The 15,919-nt window shown below is 35.0% G+C and overlaps 1 protein-coding gene across 2 annotated transcripts in view; it reads left to right on the top strand.

Moving 5' to 3' along the window:
- The window catches only part of ZDHHC17 (zinc finger DHHC-type palmitoyltransferase 17), an 84,035-nt gene that overhangs the window by 53,972 nt on the left and 14,144 nt on the right, over nucleotides 1–15,919 (top strand). Inside the window, exons 9-10 of one of the 2 annotated variants that reach the window (XM_036297696.1) lie at nucleotides 8,206–8,348; nucleotides 9,893–9,993. In XM_036297696.1, coding sequence (XP_036153589.1) covers nucleotides 8,206–8,348; nucleotides 9,893–9,993 — 244 coding nt within the window. The remainder of the gene's footprint in view (nucleotides 1–8,205; nucleotides 8,349–9,892; nucleotides 9,994–15,919) is intronic. The other variant, XM_036297697.1, reaches the window with a different exon arrangement.

The raw sequence follows: 15,919 nt of genomic DNA, 5'->3' as shown, positions 1-15,919 counted from the left end.
TTATTTACAAAATAAATGTAAAATGACTCTGGAAGATGGAGAGAATGTGGCAAAATGGCTAGGGAGCTCAGGCCCCAAAGAATAACATGGTGTTGAGTTCCCTGTGTTTTCTTTTGTTTATTTTTGCCTCATATATTAGTATCCCCGAAGAGGAGTTGACAAAAGCCAACAGCCTAGAATCATGAATGGGTGCAGACAAAAAAGCTTGCAACAAAAAAGTCTCTGTTCTCTACTCAAAGGACCAAAAACAAAAAAAACAACAAAAAAAGACAGAAAAATTTTAGAAGCTTTTTGAAAATAACTTTCTACTATATCCAAACACTACAGAAAATACTGTGGCCCCACCCTCATTCACACAGCAAAGGCCAGGACTTCTGCCCTTACCAGGCTATAATGAAGTATTCCAACTTCTCTCCAGGGGTGGTGTCAGAAAAAGCCTGAGTAGAGAGTTGGGACTTTCATTCCCACTGGCTGTGAATGACGTTCCATCCCCTGCTGTATCAGTGGAGAACACATAGGAAAAAGTAATGAGGCACACCTAACTCTCCTAGCCAGGGAGGTATCAGGAGTGGTTCATTGGAGACCTAGAAGTCCCAGCTTTGCTCAACAGTAATGAGGAGCCCTGTCCTCATGTGTTAGTAGAGGCCAAGCAAGAATCCTGGACTTCCACCCCACCTGGCAGGAATGAGAAAGTGCCTCACTCCCCTCCCAACCTACATCAGAGGAATCCATCTAAAATAAAAGGTTTAAGTAAGATCTAGTATCTAACAATACTCAATATGTCCAAGTTTCAGTTGAAAATCACTCATCATGCTAAAAGCCAAGAAGATCTAAAACAATGAAAAAAGAATCAACAGATGCCAATAATATGAGAGATGTTAAAATTATCTGATAAGAGATTTTAAAGCAGCTGTCATAAAAAGACTTCACCAAGCAGCTATGAACATGTTTAAAACAAATGGAAATTAAAGTTTCAGCAAAGAAATAGAAATACAGAAATAGAATATAAAGAAAAGCCAAATAAAAAAATTTTAAACTGAATATTACAGTAACCAAAATTAAAAAAAACCTCATTGGATGGGCTCAATAGCACATTATAGGGGAGAGAAGAAAGAATCAGTGACCTTGAAGATGGAACAATAAAAATTACCCATTTTGAATGACAAAAGGAAATAAACTTAAAAAAAAAAAAAAAAAGAACAGAGGCTTAGGGACCTGTGGTTATAACAGAATATCTAGCATTAATATGATTGGAGTCCCAGAAGAAAAGAAGAAAGAGGGTAATGCTGAAAAAGTACTCAAAGATATAATGGACAAAAATTTCTCCAATTTGGCAAAAGACAGAACTACAGATTAAGAAGCAGAACAAATCCAAAAAAGAATAAACACAAAGGTATCCTCACCAAACACATCATAGTCAATCTTCTGGAAAAAATAAAGATCTTAAAATCCCTTTATCAATAGGGCAACACAATTCAAATGACTGGATTTCTTTCTCGTCAGAAGCCATAGAGCTCACAAGGAACTGGCACATTTTTCAAGTGCTGAATGGGAAGAACTATCAACCCCCAGCATCCCATACAGTGGAAAATATATGTTAGGAATGAAAGAAAATCAACACATTCTCAGATAAAGAAAAACTAAGAGAATTTGTCATCAGCAGAGCTATTCTAAAAGAATGGCTAAGAAAAGTTCTCTAAACAAAAGAAATAAAATCAAGACTCTTAACATTAAGATTATGGTAGGCAAAATTATGGGTAAATATGGTAGATTTTCCTTCTTAAGTCTTCTAAATTTTGTTTGACAATTGAAGCAAAAATTATAATGCTGTCTGATGTGACTCTAAATGCATGTAGAGAATATATTTGAGATAATTTATAACATCAGTGAGGTTAGAAGGACATAAGGGAGGTAAGCGTCACTTGAACTGGTAAAAAGAAGACGAGTACACCGTGATAAGTTATGCTTATATAATGTAATATTTAGAGTAACCACTAAAAAAGCTATACTCACAAACATTGTAGATCATGAAAATAGAACTCTAAAAAACTTTCCAATAACCCAAAAGAAGGCAGGAAAAAGAAAATAGAACAAAAAACAGAGAACAGACAGAAAACAAAACATAAAATTATAGACTTAAACCGGAACGTATTAATAATTATGTTAAATGTAAATGGTCTAAATATACCCAATAAAGGACAGATATTGGCAGTGTGGATTATAAAGTATGACCCTACTATATGCTCTCTCTATAAGAAACTCACTTCACATGTGTGAATATTGTTATGTTGCTTGTGTATGGAAATAACAGAGTGGAAACAATGTTTCCCTGATACCAAAACCAGACAAAGACAGTACAAAAAAGAAAACGATAGACCAACATCCCTCATGAATATACTCAAAACTCCTTAACAAAATATTAACAAATATAAGTCAGCAATATATAAGGAAAATTATGCACCATGACCAAATGAGGTTTATGGATGCAAGGCCTGGAATAAATATTCAAAGATTATTTCATATACTCTGACTTATTAACAAATTTAAAAAGATATTTTATGATTGTATCAGTCAAAAAGTATTCAATAAAATTAATGTCCATTCATGATGAACCTCTTGAGAAAAATAGGAATAGAGGAGAATTTTCTGAACTTTATAAAGAACATATATAAAACCTTTTACTAACATGTACTTGATGGTAAAAGATTGAATGCTTTTCCCCTGAGATCAAGAACAAGGCAAAGATATCCCTCTTACTGCTCTTGTTCAATAGTACTGGAAATTCTGGCTAGTTAGATGAAGAAAGAAAGGAAAAAATAGTAAAATTGTCCCTATTTGTGGTTGACATGATTGTCTACATAGAAAATCCCAAGGAATCTGTCAAATAAACTTCTAGAACTAATAAATGAATTCAGCAAGATTAAAGGATATAAGGTAAATATATTTAAAAATCTGTTTTATTTCTATACACTTGGAATAAATATGTGGGTACCAAAATTAAAAAAATAAAGTACTATTTAGTATTTCTAAAGAAACCCCAAAATTTAAATATTTAGGTGTAAATGCAAACAAATGTGTAATGTACTTATGTACTGAAATTTTTAAAATGCCAATGAAAGAAATCAAAGATGATATAAATAAGTGGAAAGATATACTGTGTTCATGAATTGGAAGACTCAACATGTCAGTTTTCCCAAAATTGATATACAGATTCATTGCAGTTAAATAAAAATTCTAGCAATATTTTGCTATCGTCAACATAGAGCTATTTTTTTGCTGGAGAAATAAACTCACAGATCAGTGGCCCAGAACAGAGTCCGGAAATAGAGCTGTCAAAGTATGCCCAAGATATTGACAGAAGTACAATAGCAATTCAATTGAGGAAAGATAACCTTTTCAGCAAATGCTGGATCATTTGGATATGCATAGGCGCATAAATAAACAAAACCTTACAAATCTCACATCATATAAAAAAATAAAATGATTCACAGAATTAAATGTAGACCATAAAACTATAAAAGTTTTAGGGGAAAAAAAAACAAAACAGAAAAAATCATCAGAATCTAGGAGTAGGCAAAGAGTTAGAATTACACAAAAAACATGATCCATAAAAGTAAAATTGATCAATTGGACTTTATCAAAATTAAAAACTATAGTTCTATAAAACACCCTATTATTAGGATGAAAAGACACACTACAGACTGGAGAAAAGTATTTGCGAGACACATATCTAATAAAGAACTAGTTTTTAGAATATATAAAGAACTTTCAAAACTCAAAAGTAAATAATCAAGTTAGAAAATGGTCTTAAGACATGAAGAGTTATTTTACCGAAGATATAAAAATGGCAGATAAGTATATGAAAAGATGTTCAACATCATTAGTCATTAGGGAAATGCAAATTAAAACCACAGTGATTACTTTCATATACCTATTAGAATAACTAAAAAGTTGTGAAATCACCAAACGCTAATGAGGATGCAGAGGGACCAGATTCCTCAAACATTGATGGTGGGAATGTTTGGAGAAAAGTTTGGCAGTTTTGTGTGTGTTTTTTTTAAAAAAAACTTCAGATGCAATTATCATGCAACCCAGAAACTTCACTCTTAGTTATTTATCCCAAAAAAATGAAAACTTGTGTTCACATAGAAACCTGTATGTGAATGTTTATAGCAGTTTTGTTTATAATAGTCCAAATTGGAAGCAACCCCAAGGTCCTTCAATGGGTAGACAGTTCAAGAAACCATGGTATATTTGTACCATGGAATATTCCTCAGCAATAAAAAGAAATGAACTAATGATACATACAATAACCTGGATGAATTTCCAAAGAATTATGTTGAATGAAAAAGCCAATTCTATAAGGCTATATACCATTTATATAAAATTTTTGACATGAAAAAATTATAGAAATGTAAAACAGATCAGTGGTTGCCTGAGGTTAATTATGGGGGTGAGGGTAGGGCTGGAGGAAGTTGTAAAAAGACAACATGAGGAATCCTTTAGTGATGGGAATATTCTGTGTCATAGCTGTGTTAATGTCACTGTCTTGTTGTGATACTACATTACTGTTTTGCAAGATGTTAGTCATTGGGGGAACTTGGTTAAAGGTTACTTGGGATCTATCTGTATTATTTATTACAACAGCATGTGAATCTACAGTTATTCAAAATAAAAAGTTTAGTTAAAAATTAGATTACTGAATTGTAGAAGCTAGGTGGTAGACATGCAGGTATTCAGTATAAAATTATTTCAAATGTACTTTATATTTGAAAAATTCCATAATCCTATCTAATAAAAGAGAAACATGGTAATAGCGTACGTCCGCTACCCTTCCCATTGGCTATTCAGCGAGATATGCAAATTAACTGCCAGCCAAGATGGCGGCCGGCAGCCAGGCAGCTTGAAGCTAACATGAGGCTTGCTTGCTTCAGTGACAGAGGAAACCAACGTTCCTCGCCTGCCTTGCCAGCCTCTGAGCTTGCAGTTTGAAACATTGGTACAAATATAGAAGCTAAACAAAACCCCAGAAACCTGCTTTCAGCCCGCTGGGATCTCAGAGCTGGAGTTGATACAGTCTTTCGATTATAGAACCCAAACAAACCAGATACCTGCTTTCAGCAGCAGAGGCCTCAGAGCTGGCGCCAGAGCTAAAGCTGGCCCAGAATAAAAAAAAAAAAAAGAAAAAAATGGAGCATTTGGGAGCTTCAGTTACCCGCCAGCCTGAAAACAGTCCTCAGCCCCTCACCCAGACTGGCCAGGCACCCCAGTGGGGACCCCCACCCTGAAGGGGGTGTGACCAGCTGCAAACAGCCATCATCCCCTCACCCAGGCTGGCCAGGCACCCCAGTGGGGACCCCCACCCTGATCCAGGACACCCTTTAGGGCAAACCAGCCGCTCCCCACCCATGCACCAGGCCTCTATCCTATATAGTAAAAGGGTAATATGCCTCCCAGCACCGGGATCAGCGGAACGAGGCCTCCCGGCACCGGGATCAGTGTGACAGGGGGCAGCGCCCAAAACCCCTGATCGCCCTGCGGCTCTGTGTGTGACAGGGGCGGGGCCACAACCTCCCTATCTGCCCTGCTCTGTTCGTGACAGGGGAAGGTGCCACAACCCCCCCCCCCCCCCCCACGGGCCCTGCTCTGTGTGTGACGGGGTAGAGCCATAACCTCCCCATCGGCCCTGCCCTGAGTGTGAGAGTGGCGGCGCCCCAACCCCCCCCTCCATGGGCCCTGCTCTGTGTGTGATGGGGTAGAGCCATAACCTCCCCATCGGCCCTGCCCTGAGTGTGAGAGTGGCGGCGCCCCAACCCCCCCTCCATGGGCCCTGCTCTGTGTGTGATGGGGTAGAGCCATAACCTCCCCATCGGCCCTGCCCTGAGAGTGACAGTGGCAGCGCCCCAACCCCCTGATCGGCCCTGCTCTGTGCGTGACGGGGGAGCTCCCCAACCCCCTGATCGTCTCAGCTCTGTGCGTGACAGGGGTCAGCGCCCCAACCCCCTGATTGGCCCTGCTCTGTGCGTGACAGGGTACGGAGCCCCAACCCCCCTGATGGGCCCTGCTCTGTGCGTGACAGGGGGCAGCACCCCAACCCCCTGATTGGCCCTGCTCTGTGCGTGATGGGGTGGTGCTGCAACCTCCCCATCGACCCTGCCTTGAGTGTGACGGAGCTGTGCCCCAACCCCCTACCCTGAGTGTGACTGAGGGTGGCATCGCAACCTCCCAATCCGCCCTGCTCTGTGCATGACGGGGCGGCGCCCCAACTCCCCAATCAGCCCTGCTCTGAGCCCGACCAGGGGCTGCACCTAGGGATTGGGCCTGCCCTCTGCCACCCGGGAGCAGGCTTAAGCCAGCAGGTCGTTATCTCCCGAGGGGTCCCAGACTGCGAGAGGGCACAGGCCGGGCTGAGGGACCCCCCCCTCCCCCCCGAGTGCACAAATTTTTGTGCACTGGGCCTCTAGTAAAATATAAGAGAAAATAGATTTCTCATATCTATAAAAGTAGTTTATCACCATTACACCTTTATAATATTATGTATGTTATGTGACAGTTTTAAAAAATCTAGAAATCCCATGCATAGGTGTTTAACCACGTAAAATGCACTTATGTTACACAAAAACCTGTATGTAAATGTTTATAGTGTCTTTATTCACAATCATCAAAACTGGAAACAACCCTAATTCCTTTGCTGAGGAATGGATGAAAGAACAGATAAATCCTGTAATGGAATACTACTCAGCATTAAAAAGGAACTGAGTACTGATAAACACAACAACATGGATGAATATCAAATGCATTCTTGAAGTGAAAGAAGCCAGACTTAAATGTTTGCATTCAGTATCATTCCATTTATATATATGGCATTCCTGCAAAGGAAAAAATTTAGGGACAGGAATCAGATTAGTGTTTGCCAGGGGCTGGGCCTGTGGCTACAAGGTATTTTTGGACTTGATAGAACTATGCTGTTTCTTGATTTTTGCGCTAATTACACTATTGTGTATGTTAATCAAAACTCAGAGAACTATGCAGAAAAGGTGTATTTTGCTATATGTGAATTGTATATATTTTTTTTAATAATGAAGAAATGTGGTCATTGCTGAGGGAAAACAAGTATCTTGACTAAAAACAAGCCAAATTACAGAAAATTTTATACCAGACTTTTTCAAATGACACATGTCCACCTTCTCTCCCACCAATAACTACCCCCTTACCTATAGGTTCTTTCCTCTAGTTATAAATCTTCTCTAATGTCTTGATATAAAATTCAAAATACTAGAGATGAAAAAAAATTGGAAGGATTACTTATTTTACTACAACATAAAGTTAAACTCTGGAGTTGATATGTTTAATCATTAATTTAAGTTAAAATTACACATTTAGTTCAGAAATGGTTGAATTGGGGAAAACATGGCCATTTATTTGAAAAAGTATATAGTTTTGTAACTCAAGAAACTTGATAGAGGCTTATAAGTTTGTGAAGGGGTTGTTATGTGGAAGAGGCGGTATACTTACTTTGTGTTGCTCTGAAGATACTATTGTGGTAGATGTTACAAGGAAATAGATAAATTGTTAGAGTGGACTTTCTAACAACCCAACCAGTATAGAAATGAAATAGAACTACCTCTGGAGTATTAAGCACTTGGCTTTTATATGTTTTCAGAGGCACATAATCTCCATTCTATGGATTCTGGTACCCTGTAGATTGTTTGATTTTATTCTGTACCTGATTTTAAGGTTTTGATATGCTGTTTATATGTATCAGTCAAAATGCCTTATCCAGGCTCAGCTTCCTCAGTTTCCTTATCTTATATAGTTCTTCGATCATTAGTCATTCTAATGGTCCTTGTCTCTAGTTATCTATCAATGCCCCTGGTAAAATGGGGTGGTATTTGTCCTGTACTGTTTCTAGCCTGTTCATGTGTTAGCAGGTGGTACTGCTTTCTTCTGTATCTATCTAGACACACTCCTATAACTTCTGTTCTCATTCTCCACAATTTTAACCAAGTACTTTTAAATTATTGACTGTGTATTGCCTGTTTCCAGAAGACAGAGACCAGCACCTTGAATAATACCTGCAGATAGTAAGCTTATTTGAATGAATCAACTCACTCACTTGTGGCTTGTTTTTACAAAGGTAACCATGGTTACCTTTTGAGGTTACTTAAAACATTAAAAACTTTCTAATTTTTTTTTTCTTTATAGGAATTTCGGCAGAAAGTAATGCTAGGAACTCCTTTCCTAGTTATTTGGCTGGTTGGGTTTATAGCAGACCTAAATATCGATTCCTGGCTCATTAAAGGGTTAATGTATGGTGGTGTTTGGGCTACAGTACAGTTTCTTTCAAAGTAAGTGTCGTTTTTAACTATACCTTAACTATAATTGTAAGATTATAATTTGGATCCTGCTATATAAAATTAATGTTTTGTATGTTCAGAAAATTGCCTTTCTGTAACCTGTTTGATCTTAATGTTAAAGAATTTTGGCAAATTTATATGTGAAATATTTAAAATTTTTAATAGTGTTGTCTAGCATTAATTCTTAAGGCTAAAGTACAGTTTTAAACATTTCATTAAAAGTGGACTTGAGTTTGTTGAACTCTAAATGTAATATACATATTGCTTCTTTCTAGATCAGCGGTTCTCAACCTGTGGGTTGCGACCGCTTTGGGAGTCGAACGACCCTTTCACAGGGGTCGACTAAATACATCCTGCATATCAGATATTTACATTACGATTCACAACAGTAGCAAAATTACAGTTACGAAGTAGCAACAAAAATAATTTTATGGTTGGGGTCACCACAACATGAGGAACTGTATTAAAGGGTCAAGGCATTAGGAAGGTTGAGAACCACTGTTCTAGATAATTATAATGCTTGAACTTACCTTGCCATAGGAATGATATTTTCTTTGGTCATAGGCAATATTCAAAAAAGAGGTGATTTTAGTAGCAAGGTAAAATCTAAGCATATGAAGCAGCTCAGTTTTTTATTATTATTTTCTCCCTATTTTTTATTTAAATATTTTGCTAATTTCTTTTTCTTCTGTCCTTAGATCTCATTGCCTTAAAATTGCCCATCTGGCAATCCCTAGTCTGTGATCCAAAACTTCCCACCTTCCATTCATTTCTTTAGTACTTTGTTTTTACCTGAATTTAAAAAAAGAGTTCTGCAAATAATTTACACAGAGATGAGAATGACTAGTAATACACTAAATGTGTTAACTCTTAGGAATAGGCTTACTTCTAGGTAACTAATCACATTTAAGTGTTTCCTGCAGCTTTGGGGGCCTTTATAAATAGGAATTCACCACGATTTTCTATTTAGCCTACATGGATGATTGATCCTGCTTATGTTTGATGAAATTTATTAATATTTATTTTTCCTGAATTCTAAATGCTGTAAATAATGACCTTTAGTTTTACTGAATTAGTAGTTCATTCTACTTGAAAAGATGTGGTGAAGACTTAACAGGAGTATATAGGTTAGGCGAAATAAAGATGAAATACAGAGAAAAGCTTTAGGATTGCTTTGTACTTCTTTGTCAAATTATAACCCATCATCAGTGAATAATGCTGAATGATAAAGTTGAATTTTTGATTAAGAGTATAGGAATACACTGAAATATTAAAATTGAAAAGTAATGGAATATAATTTTAAACTCTTGGTGAATTAAAAGGAGCTTCAAAATCTTGCTGAGTCATTCAGCTGTGAAGTCATTTATTGTTGATTACTATGAAAACAGTCTTGGAATTTAAGCATTCTGGACTTCTGGATTTTGGTTAACCAGAGTTTATTATGTGAAAAGTGTGTAATTTTCATTTAAATATGTAAATATTCATTTTCATAATGAAATATAGAGCTCAAATTTTATAAAACTTATGTTTTACAGATCCTTTTTTGATCATTCAATGCATAGTGCATTGCCCCTTGGAATATATTTGGCAACCAAATTCTGGATGTATGTGACGTGGTTCTTCTGGTTTTGGAATGATATCCTTTGGTTGTAAAGGCCATATCCAAGCAATTTTTGTTCATTATTTAAATAATTGTTTAATAATAATTTAACATTAGGACTGAACTACTCACAATTAACAGTAAACTATTTCTAGAAAAATAAATCTGAACAGTATTTCTAGAATAATAAGTATAAAAATATTGTTTTTAAAATGTTACATATTGAATAGATTGCTTTTGAAAATTGCTCTTAATAACATCAATAACAATAATAATAATAATAATAATAGCTACCATTTATTGTATGTTTAAAGGGCATTTTCTTAAATACTTTGTACCATTTAATACACATCCAGTACATTAGTATTATCTCCAATTTATAGATGAGAAAATTTAGGCTTAACTAGGTTAGGCTGTTATCCTTGACCAAGGCCACACAGCTAGTCTCTGGTATAAAAACATGTACTTATTTGATTCTATAACACATATTCTAAATCTTTCTTTTAAACTGTGATTTTTATGTTTTAATATCAAGCAATTTGCTCTAAATATTTTCTTAATTTCACAACTTTTGCTATGGTTGCTAACAGTTAATTTTCTCTTTTGCCTCATGAAAAGCATGTAATGCTGCATCTTCAAATATTTGCTAACTTCAATAAATTGTTTCAATGTAGTATATTTAAAAAAATAATATTTCAAATTGTAAATGTGTATGCATGTGTGGGTATCAGAGAAGTAAGGCCCTTGTTAATTTCTGATATTTTTACATAGAAAAAGTTCAGTCAGTAAGAGAGTCTAATGTATTATAATAAAGACACATGTTTCATAAATGTTCATTAAGTCATTTTCAAAACATTACCACAAAGTATATAAGATTTTAAATGGGTGCAGTTTTTGGTGACTTGATTTTAATTAGTACCTGGTTTCACTTCACAGTCTTGCATGCTATAATACTGTATTCTTTTTGTTAAATTGTCCTGTATTTTAGTTGAAAAACAAAACATGCTTATTTTATTTTTGAGAGTAAGGCACAATTGTAGCTACATTTGTAATGCTTATATTTTTATCGTGTATATAATTACTTTCAGAAAGTATAGTACTTTTAAAATACTTCCTTGTGTAAGTATCAAGTGAAATTTTTCCATGTGGCAGTTTTCACTAGCTCCTTCTGGGCTTGCATAATATTTTCACATAAAAATTGTCCTTCCAGAATTTATTATTAAACATTAGAATTGTTTTATTGGGACATTTAGTATGAGTAAGACAGATTTACTTGTGTTCATTACCTCATCTATTTTAAATTTATAAAAAAGCACTGACCTCTGAAGTGACTTTGTATTCCAGACATATTTTTTAACTTGATTTCCTAAATTGGACAGTAAATTTTATGTTCAAGAAAAAAGTTAGATTCCCATCTTAAAATAATATGAGGCTGTTGCTAAACTCTTAATCTGTTGTGCATGTAAGTGAAGAAAAAAACAGGAAAATTAGTAAATTACAAAATAATGAAAACTTTATGCCAGACTTTCTTATGTAGTGCAATTTGAATTTTCTTTATTTGGATATAGTATAAAAAATAGCTCTGCAGATTCCTACGGCTGGAGAGTTGAGAATGTGAGAGGAAGGAAAGACCAGAACATTCAAGCCTATTTAACTTGCCCTATTTGAATAATTCTGCATTTAAAGTAGATTTGTATGTAATTCATTTTTAAATGCATGGAATAAATTGCACATGCTAATTTTTCAAATAAAAATTGTAGTATGAGAATACTAAATTTTATACTTGCCTGTAAAGTAAGGTTGATCATAGTATTGTCTCAGAGAATTCTAGAAAAGATGAATATAATACAGTTTAAGACATACCTGACATGTAAAAAGTGCTAAATAAGTACCTGTTATTATTTATATGTGAATTTTTAAATCTTAAGTTCGTGTCTCAATGGGCTTTAAATGTGCATTTACATATTTGAATGTATTTGTGTATATCTTACTCATGGGATGTGGAATACAATCACAAATAACTTTAAATTCTGATTAAAAAAAAAACCCTCTTTTTATACTTGTCTGTGTTGTGAAAGAACCATATCTCTAGTTCCTGTATGATTTTAGAGCTACATTTTTTGTTTTTCAGTATTAAATTTCTGAGCCAGAGAGAGAAGCCCCAAAAACCTGTAGGAAGGAAATAGTAAAGAGCCCAGATGAATTTATAATGGATACACAAAGGATATTAGACAGAAAGGAGCCATGAAGCTCATGATACAGGATAATGATTAAGGTGCAGAGATAAATTAGCAGCAGCAATCACGGGTAACTACCTCTTTTGCTGACCCCGTCTCCTTACTGTTGCTTCTGCCATTTTCCTCTTGTTACTAAGTACTACGTATGTAATTAAAGCTGATTAGATAGTTTTGAAAAATAGAATTACAGTCAATTTTCATTATTCACAGTAGTTAAGTTCTATAAAGTCACTGTGAATACCCACTGTTCCTAGGGGAAAAAAAGGTTAGCTTCCTATAAGCCTCTGGTCACAACCAATCAGAACATAACCTTGTTTTACATGTGTTTCTGTTTAAACACAAAGTTTAATGTTTATTGTTGACTCATTAAAGTGAACTCATTGCCAACCACACGATAATCCATGCCTGAATAAAACATATCTAACACATGTATTTTCTCTGTAGGCATAGCACAGTCTTCTTGCACGTAGGACATTAGATAGCACTTCAGCACTACACTTAGAGGCCATTTCAAAGGCAAAGTCACCAATAAAAATACAACGATGTGGAAGATATGGCACTAAATAAACTATGAAAAAACATTGTTCACAGTATAAAGGTGAAACACGAAGGCAGAGTGTGACCTTGTTCAACTCAGCTGAGAATGTGTGTGTAGGGTGACTCATACTGTTTGCCATTTTGTGCATATACATAAATGACTGCAAAAACACCATGAGTATTGATTTGCGGGCTGCAAATAAATTTTTTACTGAGTAGGCATGAGGATCAACTTTATGTTTTTCATAATATACACACCTAAGTGTTTTTGTGAGGATAATGAGTTTTATATTGACATAAACTATTTCTTTTAATAAATAAGTTCTTATTTTTTTACTACTCATTAAATATTTACCACCCCATTATACACCTTATATTTATTCAGTGCTTTTTGGTTTATAGCTTCCTGAGATATTTTACTTGGTTCTCAGAACAATTCTTTGAGATTAGAAAAAACAAAATGCACAAATTTTAATGCTGTTTTCTAACCAATGGATAAATTGAGTTTCTGAGAAATTGTATGTCTTGCTCAGAGTCACATAGGTAGGTGATATCAAGTCTGGTGTAAAACTCAGGCCTTTGACCTGATATAGAATAACCTTAAATTCATAGACCTTCCTGTAAAACAGTTTGGCAACCTGTAGAAAGAGCTTTAAAAATACACTTTGATCTCTTAATCACTTATTCATAATTAAGTAATCATGGATAAGATCAAAGATTTATTTACTAGGATGTTTATCATAGTACTATTATAATAGAGAAAAATAGAAATAACCTAAATATCCAACCTTAATACAGGGATAGTTTTATCAGTTATACTACATATGGTATGAGATAAAATAGCTATTAAAATGCTTTTTATAGACTTGATATGGGTTGATACTTAGGATACAATATAAATGCTACAAAGTATGTTTACAGAATGATCCTAATTTTAAAATGCACAAAGGATATGAACTGGAAGTGGCGACATGTAATTTTAGCAGTGATTATCTCTGGGTGTCAGATTCATGCGTGATTTTATTTTGTTTCTTGTCCTTTTATTTATTTGAAAATTTTATTGACTATGCTTCTTTTATAATAATCAACTCTAAAATTCACTGTCATGCCCAGTACAGTCAACTATGGTTGGCACCACTTATTATTTATTTATTTTTATTTCAGAGAGGAAGGAAAGGGAGAGATAGAAACATCAATGATGAGAGAGAATCATTGATCAGCTGCCTCCTGCATGCCCCCTACTAAGGATCCAGCCCGCAACCACTAAGCCACTGTGGCTGGGCAGCACCACTTTTGAAATATTGACAGTAGGATATTAGAAATTCTTTGTGTATTTTCAATTATGTTTTAAGGTCAACTAAGTTTTTAAACTAATGATAGATGTGAAAAACTTTAGAGCCTGGAATGATTACATATATAAAAATGAAGAGAATGCAAAATTATCATTTTCACCATTCTCTTTTATGTATTTTTCTCTTAAATATTTTTTCTACTTCTTCAGTTTTTTGTATATCTTTCTTAGTTTCCTTCTAATATCCTCTAAGTTTGTTATTACCTATCTTTAGGTATCCAATCACCACCAACAATATTGCTATAAATATTCTTGTATATTTTTGTGCACATGAGCAAAAGTTTCTCTGAAATTATTAAAGATGGTCTTTCATTTTAAGTTCTGAAACTGTTATAATAAGTAAAAGTACTGTCCCTGAAAAAATGCCAGGATTCAGCATTCTTTGCATATGCATTTACCTAACTTTATTCTCAAGAAATTTTTAGCTTTTGGAACAGCTGAAAATTTGACTTTGTATTTACTCTCCTCTGTACCAGTACATTTTCTTTTTCTTTTTTTAATCCTGTTTTATTGATTTCAGAGAGGAAGGGAGAGGGATAGATAGAAATATCAACAATGAGAGAGAATCATTAATCGGCTACCTCCTGCACACCCCTCACTGGGGTTCAAGCCTGCAATATGGGCATGTGTCCTGACTGGGAATCGAACCACTACCTCCTGGTTCATGGGTCGACGCTCAACCAGTGAGCCACACAAGCTGGGTTGTACCAGTGCATTTTCTGAAATAAAAATGGTAGAAGTTGGGAGAAATAGAAGACTGGAGAAAGAGAAATCACTTTTATATATATGACAGGTGATAATAATTACTCTTCTTCCTTTTTTTTCTCCTACTATATTTTATGAGGTTATTTAGTGTTTGGGTATTTACCAAACAAATATAGGATTATTTTATTCAAAAAGCTGTTCTTTTTCCTGTGCTTCATAAGAAATGTAAACAGTGTGTGTGTGTGTATATATATATATATATATATATATATATATATATATACATATATATTTATGTCCAAAAGTCTTACAAAATTGTTGTAGGATACTTTGTTACATAAAATCTTGAAAATGAAATCTTAGTATTCCAGATTTTTGTGTCTAAGAAACGTATTGTTCTAACAACATTGCTTTATTTTTCCTAATGCTTTTTAAAAGTCTTTGATTCTTCACTTATTTTTATAAATGCCTAGTACATTTTTATATTTTTATTAGATAGAAAAATATGACCATAGAAACTCTTTCTGTTTTAAGCAACTTTATAAATATCTTTTCTAAAATTAAGGTTAGCTTGAATGTTTTCAAAAAAGGCAAAGGAGAGAATTTGAAGGCAGTATTTTAAATACATGAGTATGATATCTGAAGAGTTTGGTAGATATATAAAGATTTTAATGCATATAAATAAAGATATAATATGGCTAAGTGACTATTCAACCGTTCGACCAGTAGCTGTGATGCACAATGGCCACCAGGGAGCAGACGCCCCGACCCATAGGTTAGGTTGCTGCTGGGGCCCTGTCAGCCCGAATCTAGTTTACCCACACCCTGGGCCCAGAGAGGAGGGAGGAGGGAGCACGATGATTCGCAGAATCGGCTGCAGGTTAGCTTGCTCCTGGAACTCTGTCGGCCCAAATCTGGTTCACCTGCACCAGATTCCCTTTCAATGTGCACGAATCCGTGCACTGGGCCACTAGTATGATAATAACTTTGAACATGAGAAGTCTCTTCATTTTTGTCAAAAGAAATAATCATTTAAAAATGATCTAGTCAATGAATTTTTAATGTACTTGCTGACTTTTAAAAAGTAGATAAGCCTACATGATTTAATGTTTATAAAGAATTCACATTTTTG

Source organism: Myotis myotis, unplaced genomic scaffold (genome assembly GCF_014108235.1).
Source record: "Myotis myotis isolate mMyoMyo1 unplaced genomic scaffold, mMyoMyo1.p scaffold_m19_p_3, whole genome shotgun sequence".
Taxonomy (NCBI): Eukaryota; Metazoa; Chordata; class Mammalia; order Chiroptera; family Vespertilionidae; genus Myotis; species Myotis myotis.
This window is presented reverse-complemented; position numbering and strand designations above follow the sequence as displayed.